At 40.6% G+C, this 23568-nt stretch overlaps 1 protein-coding gene across 2 annotated transcripts in view; it reads right to left on the bottom strand.

The window, feature by feature from the left end:
- Positions 1-23214, bottom strand: part of tafa5l (TAFA chemokine like family member 5, like) — a 59306-nt gene extending 36092 nt beyond the window's left edge. Inside the window, exon 1 of one of the 2 annotated variants that reach the window (XM_020612586.1) lies at positions 23096-23214. In XM_020612586.1, coding sequence (XP_020468242.1) covers positions 23096-23141 — 46 coding nt within the window. In that variant the 5' untranslated portion in view covers positions 23142-23214. Of the gene's footprint in view, positions 1-8775; positions 9683-23095 lie in introns of those variants that run through there. The other variant, XM_020612585.1, reaches the window with a different exon arrangement.
- Positions 23215-23568: the final 354 nt, after the last annotated feature.

The following is a 23568-nucleotide window of genomic DNA, read 5'->3' as shown; positions in this document are numbered from 1 at the left end:
CTATTCCAGTTAGTTACAGTTCCTTATCATCCTCAGACAGTTGTACTTACCAATGAAACGTTCACTTCATTCTAGCTTATCTCGCTTGTTTTCCCTTTTAATTAAGACAGTGCAGATACATCAGTGGTTAGTCCTAACTGATAAGACATGAGACACAGCTCTGCAGTGCACCCATACAACTAAAACCAAATTGGGAGTTGTGAGAAAGGCTCTTCTTCTCCTCAGGTAATTTGCCATACAATTATATGCCAGGCTGCGCTGAATGAACTATGACAAGGTTTTCATTTCCATATTACAGTAATCTCCTTTATAGATTGTACAGTAATTACTTGCTTGCTGCTAAAGATGGAAGTGGGTTGTTACAATGTTTTATTGCAAAGAGCACCTTTGTAAACTACAGTTTGGCACCACATTTATTAAAGATTCCACTTCTTCTAAAGCTGGTGCAGTTAATTATTCTTTACATTGTGTATTTATTTAATATTGTGTGTATATGTATATGTACTTTTCTAATGCACATTCTTTTTCTTTTCGTGTTCTCTCAGTCTTCTTTTGTACTCGTTGCCTAATGGAAGAACCTCATACATGCACACTGAGAGCCACTGTACCGGAGACAAATTCCTTGTGTGTTCAACACACCTGGCCAGTAAAGCTGGTTCTGATTCCGAGTATTATTCCCCATAAAGGCTCAGCTACAACTAAAGTGCAGAGACATTCTACGCTGGCCTGGTTTAAACATCCTGGCATTGATTCCAACCAGGTTTCCCCTGATAGAGTCAATCAGACTCTAATCACTACACTGGCATACAATAATACATCTGAATGATTATCTTCTTTCTATGCTTAAGTTAGACGTGACATTCTCAGCGATGAAACTGGGGCTGCCAACAGAGTGCCAGTTTAGAGTGTGTGACAGTCATTAACATGCATCAAATCAGACGTGAATTCAGCTGATCTTTTATGCAAGAATTTAAACACTGCGTGAAGCTTTTCAAATATTAATGGTGCAGGTAATTAATCAAAATTGATTACTAGTGTCTGCAGTTATCAAATACAATACCACCACAATTCTTAAATCCAGCCAGCAACCTCCTACTGCTTAGAAGAGATTTATGCTTTTCTGTTTATTCATTTATTGTCCTGATTAGATAGAAGTTATTTAAATAGACTGCATTTATGTATTTGCTTGCTTTGCTTTTCAGGACAAATGCTCACATACCAGGAGCCTTGCAAGGTGAGTGACATGCTCAGAGATAGTTCAAATGGTGGAGATAAAATCCTAAAGTTAATGGACAACATAGCACCTACTGTAGCTGAACTTCAAAAAAATGACAAGAAAAGCTTTTTGATAACAGCTCAAAACCCCCACAATTGAAAAGCCTCAACCAGAGAATAGTCCATGTGCAAGAACGACAAAAAGATGTATTTAAGTGGCACATAAGAAAAAAGAAAAGAATATGCATAAAACCTTACATTACAATGGCTGCCTCTAGAGGTGAGTTCCAACTATTGGTCTCTTTCTGGACCCAGTTGGAAGTTGGAAACACATTTGGATTTGTTAAGCTCCTAAAATCTTAAAAAGTCATTTACCACCAAACAGTTCCTACTGCTACCCCTCGATAAGGGATTTGAAGGATTCAAATTTGATCAGCAGATTCAAAAATGGGTTCACATTTGATAAAATGCTATTGAACCCCTACCACCGATGCCTCAGAATCATTATGCAAGTCACAGCAAGTTGTGGGCCTCTTGGATTTAATAAGGCATTTTCTAGTATTGACAGCTGTTGCGATGTTTTCATCTGCTGAGGTCCAACTTCAAGCCGTGTGGTGCAAAGCTTTTATTTCAACTCTGGTTTGATATCAAACTTGCATCTCTTTTCGTGAACATTAAAGTTAAAATGAGCAAGTTAAGATAGGTTTATGCAATAAAAAACTATTAAGTTGGTTAGAACTCCAGGAAACATCACTGAAAAAGGTGTGAGGGGTTCAGAAGGAAATTTAGACTGAAGCTTGATTTATGGCTCTGTGTTGAATCTATGTCGTACCTACTTTGCAGGCAATTTGTAAATTTCAGAGTGAGGCAGATGCACCAGTGCACACGTACGGTATAAATGTTCACAACGGCCTTTAAATATCTGCTGTTTTGGATGAGTGTAGGATTCAGGGATGCTTTGGTGTTAAGGTCAGAGTGCTGGTGGGCTATGAAAGGTTAGGGGTAGATAATAATGTCCCAGCTAATGTGTACATGAAATCATTGTGTGTGTGCTTTAGGTTAGTTGGTGTTGCTGTACTTGGTGTTGCTGTACTTATTATGGGGCCCTGAAGATTTATAATGGCATGGCCTGACACCCCCCTGTTTGGGGCCAAATCATGGGTAAACATCATTTAACTTGTATACTATCCTTCCAGTAGAATGAACACCCATTCTTTGCACATTTAATTGTGTTTTATCAACTGCTATTAACATTGTTTTGTCATTAAAATGTCAGACAAATGTGAAAAATCCCCATTATTGCATCTTAAAGCTTAAATGCATTTTGTCCAGCCCCTTGCTGTGACCCATTGCTTGGAATTTTTTGCTTGATAAGTCACCTCAAGTTATTTAGTATCAAAACGATACGCCGTTAATTTTATTGATTGAACACTGCGGTGATTTGAATCAGTATTTCAGCAACCTTACATTAAGTTAGTCATTACTAACTTTAACTTAATACCGTTAGTGTTTTCATTACCTAAAAAGATAACTAATCAGCTCAGTCCCGCGTATAACAAGGCAATCTGAGTTCGTTTATCTAGATTTACTCTCCACTGCAGCCCTGATTTTGACTGCAGTGCTAAGATCTAATCTTCCCTTATGCTTGTTTTGATCTCACAGCTCTGTCTATTATTCAGAACCCAGGATGACATCAAACAGCAATCTTATTTGACTGGGCATATGCTAGTCAAAGCAGCCACAGCCAAATGCATCTCATTACCCTAACACCATGTGACACATGCGGTGCTGTAGGTCCTATGTAACAGGATGGTAGGTGAGAGAGGCAGCTGTTTGACTGACCCTGTCTTTTGTGCTTCCTGACATCATCATCATGATCTTATGGTGCTAAATGTGTAGGGCAGTGGAGCGAAACATGCACTTTATATTCATGTGCCTAGTTAAAAAGGAATACTGCCACTTGATTTCACATGCCATTTGAACACTCTACAGCAGTCCAATCAATATTTATGCAAGTGAACAACTCTGCTGAAGTCAGAGAACCTGTAATGACACCAAAGTACGCAATTTAATCTAAAGCTCACAGAAATGAAACAGGGACGATGGTAAAGTGTGGGAACGGCAGTGGTGACTTCCAGAGATGAGTGCTATGTTAGCTATTACAGGATGAAGCTCATTTATCTGCAAGCAGTAAAATAACAGACACTCAGTCCACCATTTATTGTTCTGAGGAGCAGCTCGCACATCCTGGTGGCAATACAAGTTGGAGTTCTTCTAAAAAGCCTTTTCATATTTGAATATGTATTGTGTTCAAATGCAGGAAATTTTAAAGCTGCGCCAAGCCTGCTTTTTATACAATCACGAGCACCCAGGGGGAACTAAAGAGAATGAGAGAAAAGCACAGGACCCCCACCAACTGAAACGCCAAAGACGTGCTCTATTTGCCCACATTTACTGTAATTCTCATGTCAGGTGTGTATACTGCTCCACCCACAGGGAATGACAAATTGAAACTTCTCATAGCAGCAGTAGGACGGTGCTCCCTCGGGAGAAAGTTGGACTCAACAGCGTTAGATTGTGTTATTTCTCACTGGAAAGCAGGAAAATGCTGCATAGTTTGGTAACATCCTCTTACAGGACTCCTAGGCCATTGCATTTCAGATTTTTTTAATACAGCTACCACTTTCTAACATTTAGAGCTGTGACATTGCTGAGGGTGGCTTTAAAATAGAAAACATTCCCCTTACATACTGTATCTCTCCTGCTGAGACTGACACTGTAATCCAGGTCTGCCCCTACAACGTGACTTGTACAGTACACATGACGGAGGTGGCTTCTAATAATTTTCTGTGGCAGTAATGCAGCAAAGTCCAGGCTGCAGAGACATTACAATGTAGAGTACACTCAGACAAATGGGTTGTGAATGGCTGCGGGTGAGGCATAAAAAGTGAATGTGCAATATGCCTTTCAAAAGCAAATAGTTGCTCTCCTGAATGTAATGCAGAAAGGACTGTAAAGCCACAGTGGCGCACTTCATATTCAACTCAGACAGGCTTCCAGGATGCCCTCCTTCTTTAATGTAAACACAGGGAAAATGGAGAGCGTGCCCAGTAGGTGCACGACAGTAATGTGTGATTGTGTCAACTGTACCTTTAATATTCAAGCAAAGCAGGAAATAAAGAACAGGACACAATACTAAAGGAACCCAACTCAAATCCTTTACAACACTCTGCTGATGACTGAACGGTCTCAAACCGAGAGCTTTCCACAAAGAAATATACTGAGCAGTGAGCTACACTCAACCACAAGGAAGGTCAAAGCTGACGGCTAAAAGCTATGCAGGGAGCTGCGCCTTCTGTGGTGTCCAATTGATTTAGCGGTAAAAAGTCTTTATTTGTTCCATAAAGACATTCACACTTTAACTGATCCGTCCCTTATAGAAGCATGATTTTCTAGATAATGTTTATCATTTAGAGCCAAGGTCACAATCAAAGCAGGTCACCGTTTGCATACCTAATGCCGCCTTGAAGAAGACTGGAATGAAAATCATCTTCTTCACTTAAAATAAAATCAAATCTGTAATTCACTGCTATTTTGATTACTTTGTTTACACGGAGAGGCCCTCCTGCCTGGGTTAAAAGAGAATAACCAAACAGCTCCTATGAATGATGAATTTAAAGATGATTAAAATGGAAAAAGGAGCTGTAATATCATCCTGAATAATTTAATATGATAAAAGGAGTCTGGATTGTGAATGACATTTTGACAGAAAACATCAGCGATACGTTGCAATCCACAACACAGAAAGCAGGCCGACTGTATGAGCCCGTCGTCAATGGAGTCCTGCACTGATTGCAAAGCCTCACTGAGTCACTTCAAAAATTGTGTGACACAGCCTGTAGACGTGTCTCATAAAATGTGTTCTGTCATTCCCATCAACAGCTTGTACTGCAGAGCCGGATGACAGGATAGATTGCTGTCTCTGCTTCTTAGCTTCTGGACACCGTTATTTGTACTCAAGCAATGACTGGACGATTCAAACAAATCAAAGTGACACACTGATTATGGTGTGTAACCTGCTGTAAAAAGCAGCATTGCTGTCTATTCCACAAACAGAGCTTAGGATACACCTTTCTAGCATGATTCAAGTCATTTGGTTCATCCAACTCATCTTGTTATAACAATATGTGCCTCTCCCCACATTTTAGGTTTGTTGTGCCAAACAGGAAGCGATGGTTAACGAAGACCATTGGGAACTTACATCTGCATTGATTGATTCCCCCCAAACAAGTGGCCACAACAATATTCCATCCATACAATATTTATATACAGTACAAAGTGCATTGAAAGGGTCGCGCAGAGCTATAACATTACTTTCTCATAAACCAGTCTTATGTTGTGGACAACTCAAAATAAAATCATGAAGAAATTAGAGCTGCATTTATATAGAAACAACTTGCCAATGGCACTAAACTCGCTGTCTGTCCAGTCCTGTCTAACAGCTGTAGACTGGTCACTAGTCTCAAAGTCCTTTCTCCTCAGTGTTACTGCCCATGCCTCTCTTTTAACTTTATCTTTTGAAAACCTACACACAAAATAAGTCCCTTAGAGAAACACAAATGTCACACAATTCTAGCAAACATTGCATGTCCTGTTAGTGCAACAAAGGTTTTAATCACTTTATAGATATTTAACACAATAGTTCATAGAGTGACTCAGCTGATTTCCAGCATCTTACTGATAACCTCTACTTTTATGAGTATAAAGAACTTTTCTTCACCTGATAGCTAGCTTTACTTAGTAAAGAGTCTGTTTATGAGAAGGATTAACTTATTTATTCAACATCTTCATAACAGTAAAATAAACTAACTTGTGAAATGTTTTTAACTTTTGCTTGGTTTGGGCATTTTCGCCATTAAAACATCCAAAAGCAGCACAAAAGTCTGGCGTTTTCTAGTTTTTGAACTGACCAGAACAGCCAGACTAACCAGTGCAAGATGGCGGCGGGTAAGATGCTTCTCAAAGCCCTGAGATCCGTGTGTGTCTGTCTATGACGGCTGTCTATATACACATGGAGCAGCGTTAGCATAAATTTGGTGTCATATTTCTGACCAGTTCAGTATTCACTCTCCACTAAACTCTCTCTGGTCTCTGCTGACACCTGGCTCTTCTGTTAGATGTACCACTTTATTCAACAGCTGGGTGTTAACCTTGTCTGCAGTTTGATGCTGGATAGGCAGCATAGAGTGGTTTCATCTGGAAACAGCTGTCTGTTGTTGCTTGAAATGGAGACTGGAGAGAGACTAGTCTGTGGGCTTGAAAAGCAAAAATAATGACCTAAAAAAAAGGGTTAAAAGGCTCAATTAAATTCTCTGTGGGTTCTTCCCTACAATTTGATCCAATGTTGACATCAATTTTATTAGTTGAGCTTTAAACTTCTTTAACTATATAAACTGTTTATTGAAAAATGCAATACAGCAAACCACAGGAGTGGGTAAGCATCAAAAAGATAAGAAACTGAGGATCGTCACTTCTAAAAGGCACATTTGATCACATTATTAGCACATTGTTGGCATTTAAATTTTGTGAGTTGAGTTAGAGCAAAGGGCTAAAACGACAGAGCAGCTGCAACTGACAAAAGGGGATGAAAATGCTCCATCCTCTCTCTTCCCTCCTGATCTCCATTGTGAATAAATAAAGTAAATAAACACATCTCTTCACACCAACCCAAAGGTCTGTGGTTGACAAAGCAGAGAGGAATTGCCCCTCCCTCACTACACCACTGAAACAGAATGTGGTCCACTGAGGAAATCTAGACATTTCCAAATGCATCATTGAATAGACCGGCAACGCTGAGAGTGGCTGACATGCTGTTGTTCATCCTGGCAGGCGTTGGCCCAGTGGTGTGCATGTACAGGGTCGCTGTGCTTTGATTTCCTGTCCTAACCGTCACAATAGATGAGCTATGGAAAGGGTGTGGGCGAAGCAGCCTCTCACCACCACAAGGCTTCACCTCACCCACCCACCAGTTCACCCACCCTTGTCCCTCCATGACCCTCAGGTGAAAGTGGTAAAGAGCTGACATTTATTCATGGAAAGTGAAGAGTGCTTTCGCTTTATTAGTGGCTTCAAACACACATAAAAATACTGATCTTAATATTAAACTAGTTGATGAAATGATACAACAGCAGCAGTGGTCAGAACTACATGGTCGAAGCAGCCAATTTCAAAGGAGGATTTAAAGTTTACAAGAATTGAGTTTAAAAAAAAAAATACATGACTCATCCTTAAAATTCAACTCAGAGCTGGAAAGAGGAATGAGCGGCAGACATGTCAGAGCTCAGCTCATATGCAGAGGTTTTAACTATCAGACCAAACCCAGGAACATCTATTTTCTCTATAAATATAAAGGGTAGTAAAGTTCACAAGAAATTGATTGAGTGATTCTGGACAATAACACGCTAATGAGATCATTTTCAGATGAAAATGAGTCAATAATAAATGGCTGAGGGGAAGAGGAGGGTTGCTGTGGCTCCTCTGATAATATGCTGAGGCTTGAGAGACAGTTCAGGGGCGGCAATAAAAAGGCGGGTGACAGCAGCATTTTGGGAGAAGGCGCTGCAAATTAGAGGCAAAGAGAGCACATTTCAGCACACAGGCAGTTCATTTTTCACATCAGCGTGTACTTTTGTAAACGGCAAGCTGCCAAAGACATTGATGAAGGCACTAGCCCTCCTCCACAGCAGTAATTATACTGCTGGCCAGTGCTTGATTAAAAGATCTAATCTGCAAACTAGTGTTCAACACGTCCCAACAAATTCCAGTGCTTTACACCTGTTGTCTCCGTCTTTGATGGTGCAGAAATCCAAAGTGTTTCGTCACGGGCAGCAGCCAATGAAGTGCAAGGAAACAGCTGTTTGCCTTTTATTATATGTCAGGGTGAAGGTGTACAGTAATTATATTAGTCAGTGTAGAATTCAGGAAGAAAGCATGGCATAGATAGCCTTCACCTCAGAGAAATGATAAAATCATCAGGCCTTTTCCTGTCCACACTGAGCTGGTTTTCACCTGCGGCTCTATTACCGTATGGCTTCTCAGATTATCAACCACATGGTAGCAAAGAGCCAGCTTTTTGTTGCAGCATCAGAAAATAGGCAAAGGTTTTGACTATTCAAAACAATATTCAAAACTCACAACTCGAACTTTAAATCATGTTCTATAGGAACATCACTGCAAAAAGATGGCCACAACAAAGCTCTTATTCATATTGTGTTCAGTTCATTAATGTTACTATACACACACTAGCAGTTCAATATTATAATAGAGATACCAAATCAAAAAAAAAAATACCATAAGGTACAACAAGATCCCCTTAAACCGACTAGTGGTGAGCACAGACATGTTGGAAATCCCTGCAGGGCTGTTTCAGTGGACGTTAGAGGGATTTTTCCTCTGGATCAAGGGATCTGGCCACACCATATGCAGCTCCATCCCAATAAGAAGCCCCTAGAGACAATGGTGGTGCTGCTGACAGACTCAAATAGGTGTAAGTGTCCTTACCCTCTCTGAGCAGATGGGAATAGATGAGCCAGAGGAGCAGCAGGCAGCAGAGTGACGCACCTCCACCTGCCGAGAGCGTCTTCACTCCAGACTGCATCCTACACCTTCAGCCTTTTAGATTATCCAAACTTTGAACGCTTGTGCCGCTTAGATGTCAAGCAGATCAGCGGAAGAGGGGCTAATCCAGTGGTGTCTCCACAGCCTGTCGTCGGCATCCATTTTGAGGGTATAATAGAAGAGGGACTGATAGTAATCCCCCCCTTGCTTTTCAGATTCCCTCGGTGAGCCGCATATCCATCCAGGCTGCTCAACACACACTCACACACAGACACAAGCACGCACAGAGAGCTGCAATGTCACCAGATCTGGTTAAGTTTACGCAGCTGTGTTTCAGGAGCTGAAATTGACTGGGAGGCTTCTGCAAAAACTGGAAGTATGTAAATGAGGAGGAGTAAACAGCAGCAGTCCCCCGCAGTTTTGTTCCTCACACGAAGATGCTGATTATGCTGGTATTAAATTCAGCCGCTCAATACCCCCAGAACGCCGCTGTCACCAATTGTCCCTCCTCTGCGCTCCGTACGGTAATAATATTCCCAACCAACTTCTGCACCAAGCCTGGCTCTGTGTGACTCGACAGAGGAACGCGCAAGTTACCCCAGGCGGACATGACGAACATACCAATCAGCACGGAAACTTGTACAAAGACGCATCACTCCAGCGCCCAAAGCCAGTGTTTGAGCAGCTAAAAGCTCAAATGCGTCATTATATGGCCACATATGCGTAGCAGACGGAGCAAGCGAAATGTCACGTCAAAACAAGAGCGGCGGGTCTCACGCAGCGCAGTGCCGCTGGACAAAACGCGCACCAAGAGCGTCCGTATAGACGGTGCGGTGAAGCTGGGCACAGTTGTCACCTGTATGAGCCTTTGGAAAGGCCGTGGAAAATTCTCAGTGACGATGCCGTGCTCCCGGGGCTCTAGGAAAAGCTCCCCTCCTTGAAAAAGTTAAGTGTCGGTTCCAGATGAGCGTGTTAAACCAGTCTTATTCTGTTCCGTTCGGCTCCATTTACATGCAGGGGACGCCGAAGAAGAGAGGACTTCCCCCCTTCAGTCCATGGGGGGTGGGGGAATCATTGCTGCACCTTTACTTGCTCTGAGTTATGTTCCATCTGCTCCCTCCCTCTCTCTTTTTCACACACACACAGACGCAAAACCATGTCCTAATTCAGTTCTCAAAGTGTGAAGAAACTTTTAGCTCCCAGGCTATAAATCCAAAACAGTAGATGAGGATGCTTATTTATACACATGAAGATGTCCCATCTCAGCCCACAGGGAAAAACAAAGCAGCACCAGTTTCCCCTACATCCTGACAGCTTACTTTTCTCCGTGTCTCTCTGCCTTATTTGTAGGTGGAAAACGCCCTTGAGGGGCTGCATGGTCTGAGGACTGCAGTTAACATTAGTTAGCACACTGGCATTCTGGGAAAATGTGACAGGTTTGCTCCTTTGGAGGACTGGTGCTATAGCATGTGCAGTGCCTCAGAACTCTATAGTTACATTACTGTATACTACACAATGTCACATCAAGTCTCAAGTGTGCACAAGTAAGGGCACATGCTTCCCTGAGCGCATGTGTGTGAGAGCTGAAGCCCTGCAGATGCCAGTCTATCTTCTGAAAGAGCACCATTTAAGACTCCCTTGCCACTCGAGGACCATTACTATAACTCACACTCCTCTCACACCCACACATACACCAGGTTCCATGACCAGTGAATGTGCACTTTATTAGCAGATGGAGAAGTTCCCCCTATGCACTGCTGTGCTATCAGCCTTTCAACAAATGGCTTTTATGATGATGTATTGGCCCAGGCGAAGGCCTGTCACATCATCACTATAAAAAAAATTACTGAGCCCGGCCCTGCAAAGACTATGCATTTGCTGAGTATTAAAGGAATACTTTGTTCATTATTCACCTTACTGTCACGTCAGGGCATTATGTCTTTAAAGCTGCTACTGTTTTCTACATCACTGTAAACAGCTGCAGCTAACTTTACTCAGCCAATAGTGAAAGAACTACAGGAAGAATTTGGCTGTTGGGATGAGGTTTGTTTTCTTCGCTCATCTAAACCCGACTCAGCCAGCTAAGAGAGTTAAAAGCCACGTGCCTGTCAGTCTGACTGATGTCCCAGCAGGGTTTGCAGTGTAATTAATCATAATCCATTTCTGGTACTGACAGGGTTGGAGAAGTCCTGTCAGTTTATCTTCACCCATCACATTTATTTTCATGTTTACTGATAATAGGCAGTTATTTTAATTGCATTTGGACATACTGTATGTAGATTGTGATAGTAGTAATGGACTGTGACACACAATTCTATATGCACCTTAAAAGGGTCTTTTCATTGTGGAGACTTGTGCACATGCTTTAAAACTGTCAACTCTGTGTGATTATTATGCTTAAGTAAAGATGATCATTAAAGCTGCTGTGTTATTTGGCTGCCACCTTTGATCAGAACAAAGATATCACTGTGTGTGTATGGCCTGTGCAGGTGGTGGAAAGTCACTAAGCACTTTTTGTTCTAAGTACTGTAGTTAATTACAGCTTTGAGGTACTTCAGCATAAGGCTCAGTTGAAGCTTACTTTATAATACTACACTACAGTGTTAGTTTCTAGTTACTTTGATGCAATTTGTATACACAATCCATATACTGCAGGCACAGAGATTAAACTACCCAACAGTACATTAAAACAAATACCACCTACTGATTCTCTTTCTGCCTGAGTTACAGTAGATGACTTGTCTGTGTGTTAAATATGAAGCTACAACCAGCAGCCAGCTAAGGGTGAAAACAGGCAAACAGCTAGCATATCTTCATCCAGAGTAACAGCCTACCAGCCAAGAAATAGCCCTACACACTCCCAAAAAACTTTTCCCCCCCCCTAAACAGAGCTGATATGTGTACCTGGCTGACCTAGGCCTTGTCATGGCCCAGGGGCCTCCTTGTGGCATCAACAAATAAGTAGCTTCTCAAAAAAAATAAAAAATACTGCTGTCAGAATGTTGCAGAGCAGTGTGAAAACATGTTCTTTTAAACAGATAATGGAAATAGAAATACTGCAGACAGCCCAATAAGAACTGTACTTTATATGATTGTGTCGGTCCAGTCCTTTATCCTTCTTACTCATTTACAAGTATTTTTAAAGAATGTAAACACATCGGATGATCTCGTGCATTGGCATTGCTCTCTGGCATAGCACTTCTATACATTTATCAGAAAAATGCTTTCTGTGTTCAGAACATTAGACCACTGGTTGGCTGGAGTGTTTTACTGAAGTAATTTACATTTTAAGCATCACTCCATAAGTTGTGCATTTGCTGTAAGAATCCAGCTTGGCAGCAGAATGACGTTGCTTCTTGTGCAGTGCAGTGAGACAACTTATTTTGAACCGTTTTATCTGAATAAGTCTCCCTCCTGTGCACCATGTACCCTGCACTTGGCACTAAAATGTACAGGTGAGCAAGCGAATACCAAGGTCAGGAAACAGGGTGTACTGCTTGCACTTGTCATTATATTAAATAAAAGTTTCTTCTCTCAGCTGTCTCCCTCTCACCAAAATAACCCATGCATCCAAATAATCAGCAAACTGAGTAGCTCATTAACAGGGTTCAACATATTATCATAGGCCTAACAATTTCAAACAAGCGTAGCCTCCCTAACCTTGCAAAAGCGTCACCTATGACCACATTCATGACACTACTACTGACATTCAGAACTTCTGAAAGCCACATTGTTGTTCACCCAGAAAGGACACGAGTTGGCTGGAAAATAACATGAATCTGGAGCAGATAAAAAAAAATCTTTTGCACTCATTTGTTTATAATGATACTTTTGTATGTTTGTGCGCAGAGGGCCCATGGTTTCGATTATGCCTGGGGCCTGAGACACATGAGCTGGCCCTGTATTTGTAGCTTAAGTTTGGATAGCGGGATGCTAGGAAGAAATCAGAGGTCCAGGTCAACAAGGAACCAACAGCCACAGATGTGGTGTTGTTTAGTGTTTTACATTTCATCAGGTCTACAGTGGTTTGAACTACAGCCAGAGGACTTGGTTTTAACCTAACTGCATATTGCAGTTCATTTATTTTTTGTTTTGTTAATTATGCATGTTCACAAGTTTTTTTTTTCATAAACCTGGAACAGGTGGAAAATTTGTTACAGCTAATTTGCATCATTTGTCAAATCACTGGAGGAAGAACAGTAAATTGGCACCCCCAAATTCATGAGCATGAGGACACACAGGCATCTCAGGAATTTGTTAGCTTATTTCAGACTAGGACAGGCCACAGCCATGTGGACAACTTCCCAGCCACTGGCCGTCACACGTGCTTACAAGTACATGACGGAGAAGAGCATATGGTGCCTCAAAGCATCTGTTCAAATGGACCTTTAATATTAAAACCAAGGAGAATTCAAAACACAACCATCTCTAACTTTGTTCCAGCTCCAGGAACTTGAAGTAATTCTCCTCATTCACCACCAGTGGACTAAAAGGGTGGTTCTGAAAAGTTTGTACTTTACTCATGTGCATTGTACATTTTCTATGTTAGAACATAAAGTGCTGAACATTCATGCATACCCACAAACACATGACTGCAGTTATGGTTTGAAAAATTAACATTTAGCTTTTAATTTTAGCTATGAAACTGGCTGTTTTTGGAATCTAAACCAATGCAATGAAAAGCATTAAAAAGCTGGTATTATGGCCCTTTGACTTATTTTTGTAAATATTGAGCATTTTATGAGATTTTGGATTTAAGTTAATCTTTAAAACCAGCCACGATTCCCTCTAGCAGGTCGTTTCAGAATTTATAAAGTGTACATTATTCACGAGCACCTACTGTGTTTGGGTGGAGGTGAAGACTCATTCACCCCCAGCCAGTTAAAAACAGCACCTAATGAATAATGGAAGTACTGTCACCGTGGGCTGTAGACTTGAGCTGGATGTTTCAGAATAGTAGGACTGTGTTTAGGTTTCCTAACAGTCTTTTTTTTTTTTTTTAAGTAGCCTGAGGGAGCTAGCTTGGCTTCAGCACAGCTAGCTGAACACTCCATACACTAAATGGAGTGCTGTGCAAGGGATGGGCTTAAACCCAACCTCTTCTCACTTGCATGATGGTGACTATTTCAAACCACGAATTAGCTAGACACTGATAATGGGAGTGGCACAGTTTGTAAAAAGGTTCGGACCAAAATACAACCAAGCCGAAATCCATAGAGACCTTCAGTAACTTTGAAAAGTTTGTTACAGGGCAGGTAAATACAAGGCACAGTGAAGGTCAGTTTCTCCATAAACAGTTGTCAAACGGTGCTCAAGTCAAAAACTTGGTAGCACAAATATGAACAAAGGTTTACTTGGCAAATTCTTAGTCTTAGCAACGCTAACATGACTAAAAAGCAAAACCACAAATAAGATCTGGCCTAGAGTTGTAGCACACACAGAGTAGTAGCAGAGAGAGTGGCTGAGAACACTGAAACAAGGTACAGAGGAATGAAACATGGGCAGAAACAAACAAAAAGCACTCATAGCAAATACCACTAGAGGAACAGCAAAAAAGGTAATACCTCAGGTGAAACAAACAGCATGCAACAAGACTATAAATCAGTACAAGACATGGAAAATCTGAGTTTCTGTGTGAAAACCCAAACTGACCAGAATTGGAGAGGTGAGCCTTTGAAATAATGCCCACTAAAGGCAAGACAAAAAACAAATTATTTTCTTTGCTGTTTGAGAGATTATTTGAAACATAAATCAAAGAACATGGACAGGAGAAACCACTTCCAAAAGGGTATAAATTCCCTACTAAGGAGGCTGCTTGGCTGGCTTAAATAGAGTCGTCCTGGTTGCTGATTGAAAACAGGTCAGTATAATGAGTGAGATCAAATGAGTTGGGTATAGGGCAGCAGAGGTGTGTCAAAATAAAAGCATAAAACAGGAAGTCTGATGAAGATTGTGACAGAGAGTGTATCTTTTCCACTCAACCTCTGTCTGAAGTCAGAATTCACCGAAAACCTCTCTCCTTTTCCCTCTCCTAACTCTACAAGTGCTTTTAAACTCATAAAAACACCTTGGCATCAGGTCCTGCCATCTTGAGCAAACGTGTGTGTTATTACATCACTTTGTTTGCAGTGTTCCTTCTCTGTCAGGACAAAGTAGGATTCAGGATTCATTTGCTAAACTGGGAAACAGACTGTATTTATTCTTAGTTGAACAAAACTACAAAAAAACAGGATACCGACCCTGATTAAAGTCCAAACTGCCACCTTTGTTGTGCTCAGCAGCACCAGAGTGCATTCCTAACTGTGGTGTCCATACCTCAACATCTTTTAAATGTAATATTAAGTGAGCTCTCAAAAGTCTGGCAGCATTATATTGGCTTGACCTGTGAATGGCTACAGCAGGTGTAAGCTCTGCTTTCTGCAGTATCTCTCCATGTTCCGCACAGGTGTGTACTTGGTTTTTATAAGCACAACTCCCTTCTCACTCTCTTCATTTGGACAATGCGAGAGACATGCCAGTCAGACGGGACATGGATTGAACCCCCTTTTCTGCTCTGCTGGACAGAGAGTCATGTTGACAAGCAGCTGCAGAAAAGCAAAAGAACTTCTGTCCTTTTGAGGTGCAGCAGACCTTGAAAGAATAACACAAACAAATCTGGGTGCAACAGCAAGGTCCCTTGAGCAATTACTGAAGATTTCAACGTGCTCCTCATAATGATTCGGACTGAGAAGTTTTCCGTCTTTATAGCTCCTTCCTATGGATCATTTCTCACATCAAGAGAACACCAATCTGCTGCAACATCAACATGCATGAAGCAGTCATAAAGTTAAATTAAATAAATGTCTGTTTAGCCTCATATGCTGATATAAGGAGATGGTGTAGCCACTTTATGAGGGTGTTTACATTTCCTGTTCCAAACACCCAGGGAATATAATCTTTTCAGCTCACCATAAAAGCCTAATAGGTCGCAATAGATTTGCATATAATAACATTTGCAAGCATTTACAATATTATTGTAGCACAAGTAATGTGGGGATAAGAATAATGCACACTGGCGCATCAGTTGTGATGAACCAATTATATACGATGGCTAACAACAACATAAACTCACAGCTGTCTCTATACAGGCCCACAATGTGTCTGGCCAATTCACAAGACTGAGAATTTTGACAATTGCAACTTGAAGCTGGAGGATTTGTTTCATAGGTTCCATTTTAACTCCACATAAACTACGTTATTATACATATTAGTCCACAAGGCTCATGCAGAGGTCACACAGGGCTGAGTTTGTTAACTTGTAAAACTGACCCACCAACTTCATACGCCGATGCTGAAGTCAGATGAATAATGCCACGTCAATAGAAGGGCACTGATCTCTAACATCACACCACAGTCAGTGATAATGACTGGCTGCCCCGTTTGATGCCTCTGAGAACATTTCAATTACAAAGAGCTCTTGTCTGTCGAGTCTTGGCTGTTTGGGTCAAAACACTAACTTGGGAAATTAAATATGGATTTCAACCTATTTTCTGGCCTGCATCTTCTGAACATTTGGCACCGATAGGCCAATAAACACAAAGTCCAACCCTGTGGACAAAGAGAGACACAAAGCCCTTTATTTCTTTTTCATCAGCCATGCTCCCATTGCCATTGCATCCTTAGGAACTGTGGCTTTGGAGTGTTTAGTTTTTGATTAGGAATGTTTCATGGCCTCTACACATTCAATTATCAGCAGCCTGCTACGCCAGTCAATAGTCATCCTCTCATTAATGGCCCAGAACTGATTATCAAGGACAGAGAGAGAGAAATGAGTGAAATGTTATTCATTGAAAGTGCTAATTAAATCCTCCAAGGCGGGACTTTCAATTCCACTGGAAACTTTGCCAGCATTTTTACTAAGTACCACTTGTAATGATAGTATGCCTAAAAATAACAACAATCATGAAAATTGTGTTTTTGGATTCCTTTGTAGCTAAGTAGCTCTGTGCTGCCGCCAATACAGCTAGAAAACATTGTCATGGGCTCGGTTTTCCATATAGCATTCATCTGTACACATCTAATCTACTTCAAACACACACCTTTTCACTGCCACCGCCTTCTATCAAAGAGCCCTGACTCAAGTTGTAGCCCTGTGGAGCAAAAGGGAAGAACAGCCTTTGATGAATATTAATATCACGTCAAAACCTTTGTCTGCTTGTGTTTGTTCTTTTTGTTGAACACTGCATAGAGCAATAAATGCCAGAAACGTATTTTCTTCCTCTTTAATTACACTTGACTGTGGGCAGGATTTATTATTAATTAATGAACTTGCTGCCAAACAGACAGAAACAAACAGAAAGTCCTTTTTGATGGAACACTTACCTCTATACACTGGATCACTTCACATCCTCCTAGAGCAGATTGTTGAGAGGAACTGCTGAACAACTGAAGTCTTTCAAAGGCTGAACTGGTTATGTTGCAGTCTATTGTAGTTGTGGACTGAGCCTTTTGGTTTAAGCTCTTCCACCAATAGAAAATTCACATGGCTATGTGTGGAAGGTTTTTGTGTCAGAATTAATTCTACCAGAAATGTCCTCGATCACTTCCCCTCCATCTTGGTCCTTATTTGTATCTAATGAAACTTGTTGAGAGAAAAGGTACAGTATCTAAAAGATGCTGAAGCTTTCGCATTTTGTTGGGTTAATTGGACGTAAAGTTGCCATCTCCATTTTCATAATCTGCTTCTACAGAACAGTTGTGTGAAATATTTAGAGCAAGAGGTAAAACCAATAAGCAAATGAATAACATTAAAGTGGATCAGATTCAATTAAATCAAGTTAAAACTAAACCCAGTGAAATACAATAAATAAAAATGCATTAAAAGAGCCATACCATAAGTACAGTAACTAAAACAAATAAAATGAAGTGAGTAAGAAAAAAATCATGGAAAAAACAAACAAATAAATGAATTATAAGACAGATTTTTCTGAACAAACTTTGTGAATTTTCTAGGAATTGCCTCCATTACCTGAGACTCTGTAGAATGGGTCATTGTTAAGCCACCTGACTGTTGCTAAATCCAAAGACTAATTCCAGTATTCCCCATAAAGCCCTGGGCGCTGAACCCTGACAGGCTTTAATTAATGTTACCAGTCATAGTAGTGTCAGAGTGCAAGAGGGTGGAGGTTTCCAAACGCTGCATGAACAAAGAGACAGCACTTTTTAAGTCACGTTCCCCAGACAAAGACATTCTTGTGGATATTGAAATGTGAGGCTGACCTTTCAGACTATGTAGTTTAATAAACTGGAGTGTTGTTTGCTGTCATGATGCTATGCATTACTGGTGGCTCCCTTGAGCAAAGCCTGCATATTTGCAGATTATGGAAAGAGAGTGTACAGTAAAGGGCTCCAGAAGTTGAGTAGACAGCTTACAAACAGGCTGATTTCACGGTTGGGTGGCCCTGAAGTACCATGGACATCACCAAAAATGTCAGTAGTGGACAATTCTGAAAAACCACTATTCATGTTCAGTGCCAGCCATTTTTTTTTTTTTTATACATCCAAATGCCAGCATTTTGCAAATTCTCACTTTTAGCATTTTAGGTAAAGTATGGGCTAGTGTGTGGTTTAGAAAAGATTGTGGTTATGGTAAATCTAATTAAGGTGTGGTTAGGATTAGACGACTAAACATCTGGAGAAGTCGGTCTATAAACTCATCCAGCACCTTTACTGCCACACCCTTGCTTTTCATCTCAAAAGTTTGGCATTAGACAAAATCATGAAATGTAGAGTCTTTTAATTTTGACTTCATTCCTAAGTGTATGTTCATAGGCGGGGAACACTGGAAGTGGGCCCCCCATGTCTAGATATGCAGACTTAACAAACATGTTCCCACAAGTACTGAAGGCTGTTCAAATCCATAATTCATCAAGTCAGCAAGGGTCCTCAAATGAGCTGTCTGTTGACTTCTCCGGTAGAGACTTTACCAGAGTTTGCTCCAATGACTTCCCATAATTCAAATTAATAGGGATGTGATGGTAAAGGAAAAGAATGATAATAAGAAAAAGAAGATGGAGAGGTTGGTTGAATATAAATTGATATTAGCAGTGTTAATGCTAATGTAAAAGGAAGGTTTTCCTGTGCACATCAATCATTATTCTATTTCTGTTATACACTGTACAGCAGTAACTTATCTTGTGTTAACTGCCAAGAGCCGACATTCATATACTCCACCAGCAAACAAGTGAGTTTAGAAGTCCTGTCTCATAGTGCACCTCCTTGTGATGCAGCACCCTCACAAATCTGTCTGTCAGTAGAGAAGAGTCATAAAGTCAGTAAATGGATGAACTGAACTTTAACTAAGAAACCAAAATGTGCACATTTTAAAGCTTCATCCTACCAACTGCAGTTGTGTTCTGGTATCCTGTTTGCTGTAGAGTTGTGACACTCAGCAGCAGTTGCTGTACCATATGCCCCACTATCACAAAGGTTCAACCCTAGAACATTATGTCTACAAGGCAGCTGTGAACGCATCTTCTTCCCATCTCTTCCCCATAGAGACATGCCTCTTTGCATTCCCATCATGGCTGTTGTTAATGGGAGCTGTTGAAATCACTGCCTGGCCTATGGGTGTCTCTGATTTAATCTTGTTTCTAAACTCCTCAGGCCCCGAGCTCTCTTCTATGTCAGGCCTGCTTTCATCACACGGAGAAAACTCAACATGGAGGAATACCTTCAAACCACTGAAATATGCACAGGCAAACTCTGAAACCAGCAAATGTGTTCAGTTTGTGCTGGTGGAATGGGAAACCTCGGCGCCTTGAAATTCAAAGCCATGCAACATCACCTACATGCTGTGTTCCACTTTGGTCTTCACCTCCAACAGAAGGGGAAAGACGTATGACAGGACTTACTGTCACAGCCGAGAAAAGCAACAAGGACAATCAAGAGCGCAGCAGTACAGTAACAAAGTACCTCAGGTTTGGTTTTTCCCCCTCCACTCTCTGGGTTTCTGTCTGTCATTCAGCACCTTTCATGTGCTTCCATGAGAACAATGAGACAGAACAGGTAGGTGTTTTTGCCCCTGGTGTAGGAAAAACCAAAGTGAACAGAAAGGAAGCAGTGCTGGAAGATTTCTGTTATCTGTTTCTCTCCAGCCCAAACACTGCGAGGCAGGGCTGTTTTTTGCTAAACCAGGACACATACATACATTTTCCCCTCCAAAAATGTAATCCCTTCTCTAAATGATTTTAAAAGTCAAATGGAGTGAATTGGGCTGTGTACATTACATACAAATGATGCAAACTGACTGCATTTTAAGTTTGTAACATACCCACAAGAGAATTTAAATGTCTTGAGAAGGTTTGTATCAGACAACTTTAAAGATTCGGCCTGTTCCATACATACAAGGTTACTTGGGGCCACAGAGATCCCATTTGTGAGAGCCTGAGTTTCTCAATGCCATTTAGAGCCTCCTTGGACACCATGACAAAGTGGAGTGGTGCAGCACTATTCATCTTCCAGCTGTGGCCAGGAGCCTCTGACACCCAATAGACAGAGGGAAATGAAAAAAGGGTGCAGCAGCCAATGGCGCCGTACTTTATCTGCCAAGAGACTTGGCTTATCCTCCAGCTGTGTGGGCACTGGCTTTGAATGCAAACAATATGGCTGCAGAATGTAGGGCAGGCAAGAAAAGAGGCTTGCATGGCTAAGTTGTGGCTGCAAAAGCTATCAATGAACATCCTCTGCAGAGGATTTAGAAATTATGATGCCTTTAAATGGGAGATATTTACAAGGCTTGTGAACTTATGTCAAATATTAAAGATAAATTTGTTTTATTATAATTTGGGTATTGTTTTTGCAGCTTTGGACATCATTGTCACTGGTTTTGTACACACATTGAATTCAGTAATTACTGAGATCTGGAAACATGGTGATATACAGTACAATAAAGTTTAATGTGGCAAGAAACACAAGCAGCCAAACAGGTTACAAACAAGCACATTATCTAAATCCCACTGTTTGCAGGTAAAACTGAAAGCAAATGCCCCCAAATATTGGTAGGAAAAAAATGAAAAGAGAGATCTGTACGGTGAGAATAGTGGGACAAAAGCTGAAACAGGAACTCAGTCTGTCAGATGTTTACAACAGACAGTCGGGGTGATTATTTTTTTTTCTTAGGCATTTGTCTCAACCAGTTTGATACCCTTATTTCTCATGGTCTTCATCAAAAAATGAATTTTGCTCAGTTGTCAGAACAAAGAAAGACTCTTGTCACTAATTTTCAATTTTCAGAATGAGAATTCACACTCAGGAGCTAAAGTCTAATAAACCATTAAGCAGAAATGTCACTGTCACAAACCTGAGGTGGTCACTGTTCCACAAGTCACTCAGTATGCTAAATTCGCACCTGTCACATAGAAAATGAATTTTAAATATCCCTCAGCCAAAGGCAAGACTATATTTCCTCCACAGCGGGAACAGCCAGCAGGTAAGCGCTCACTCCTTCAGACCTCTTGTAACAAGTAAAATTTATTGGCCGTACTGAATCATTTCTCCAGTGAAAGTGTGAATTACAAGAAACACCACTGATGATCTCTCAGATTTTCTACAGCAATTTAAAAGCTATATGTCTCTGTAAGAGCTGTTGAAATGATACACAGTAATTTAATCTGTGCTCCTGAAACTGCACTTTGAAAGCAACAGAGAGGGGGAGAGGAAGGAGTATGGAGCGACACATCTCATGGGTCATCTTTCTGTGTTGACATGAGTTGAATCAAAGCTGCCAAACCCACTACTCCAGTTTGCTGTAGTGAAATATTTATAACATAAAACAACGACGTGAGGGAATTTGCAGTGAGCTACACCCTGCAGCGATGAGTTCTGTACCTCTGCAAAGCTTCACCTTGTGTCAAAGTCAGTGGAGGGAAACAGCAGGTTAAAGTACACTTGCACTTGAAAGTGTCAGTGTAAGTTCAGTTCACCCACAATACAAAACACACATATAATCCTATAAATTACAGGCCACTAATTCAATAATACTGCCCATCTGTGGCATCGCTACAAAAAGAGCAGTAGAGACTGACTGTGGCCTGTAATGACAGTGTGAGGCTCCAGTGTGAGCCAAATGGCTGCTAGTGTTGATGTACCCACCTGCTCTGCTGTCATTAGGAGCCCTATATATAGATGTATGGGGAGGTTGTCTGAACCTACTGATGGCATTATTTTAGGTATAATGCACCAAAAAATGTGTTCTGTGTGGATGTCGTCTGAACTAAGGGGACATAGTTGCTGCACCTTCTTTTCATATATTTTAGCTGACTTTGTACTCATTGTCTTTATTGTATTTCTTTTATTATTTTATGGACCCTCAGTGTGTCCAAAATAAAATTTGATGATGATGATGATGATGATGATGATGATGATGATGAATAACCTACAGTAGTCATTTGTCCACTGCTAAAACGTAATTGCAACTAATTAGTGTGAAAAGTCTGGAAATTGTTCTGAAAAATTACAAAAGCCAAATTTTATTTATATAGCTCCGTAACACAAATCAGAAACTTGGGTTTTAAGTAAATAAGTAAATAACTATTAGTATTTTTGTCATGAATTTAAACAATAACCCACTGACCTCACTGTGAATCATTTATATAGCGACTCCCAGGAGTTCCAATAAAAATTATTAAAAGTATACAGTAAGAGAAATGAACTGAAGCAAAATATTACACCTTAAATATTAGTGAAAACATCTTGTACTTAATCCCTTAATTATACAGTAAATAACTTTTCAAGTTCTGTATTTATTTTCCTGAAATTCTTTGTTTCTTATTAAAGCATATGCATAGTAACATAAAAAAAACATGAACACTTGCATAACAACAAAAACTCACAAATAGTATTTTGGTTTCTAACCAAATACCCACAGAACAGCAATAATGACCTTCTAACCAGCCTAAACACTGCGTTCAGTCTGCTGTAGCAACAGTTAACATGATGACACAGCAAACTAAGATGGCGACCATGGTAAACATTATATCTGGTAAAGATCAACTGCATAGCATTTTCATTGTGAGGATGTTAACATGCTGACCTTGGCATTAAATAACCAACATGGCTACAGACTCTTAGTCCAGTTATCTGAAAACCTCAAAACAATGCTGTGCAAATCATGAGGATGATTTCAAAACTAATGCCATTCATAGTTTTTATTTACCGGTTACCTTAAGACAAACTGTAGTAAACAGAAAAAACCTAAATAAAAATCAATGTTTGCCGTACTCACCCTTTGCCTTTAAAGGAGCATACTGTAATCTGTCTGAGGTACACATTCTTACAATGTTTCAAGGTTTCAAGCATGTTGTTCCAAGCATCTTGGAGAACTCTGTCTCCTTTCTTCAGTGGATTTAGGCTGTCTGTGTGTCTTCAGTCTCTTCATGTAATCCCACACTGACTCAGTGATGCTGAGATCAGGGCTGTGTGGGGGCAGACCATCTGTTGCAGGACTCCTTGTCCTTCTTGTTACTAGAAATAATTTTTATGGCTCTGGCTGTAGGTTTGAGGTTGTTGTCCTGCTGCAGAATGAGTTTGGGGCCTCTCTGATGGTGCAGTGTGTGATGGATAATCTAAACATCTAGAGTGCCTGTTGAACAGTACTCTGTTTAGACAGTGCATAAATTAATTGGGTGGGACTAATGCACAGGTAGATGTGAAGATTATGTTACTAGAAAAACACAGTTTTTTTAACGGTGCCCTTTG

The sequence above is a fragment of the Monopterus albus genome, unplaced genomic scaffold, assembly GCF_001952655.1.
Source record: "Monopterus albus unplaced genomic scaffold, M_albus_1.0 scaffold126.1, whole genome shotgun sequence".
NCBI lineage: Eukaryota > Metazoa > Chordata > Actinopteri > Synbranchiformes > Synbranchidae > Monopterus > Monopterus albus.
Note: the sequence above shows the minus strand (reverse complement) of the source record. Positions and strands in the feature narration are given on the sequence as shown.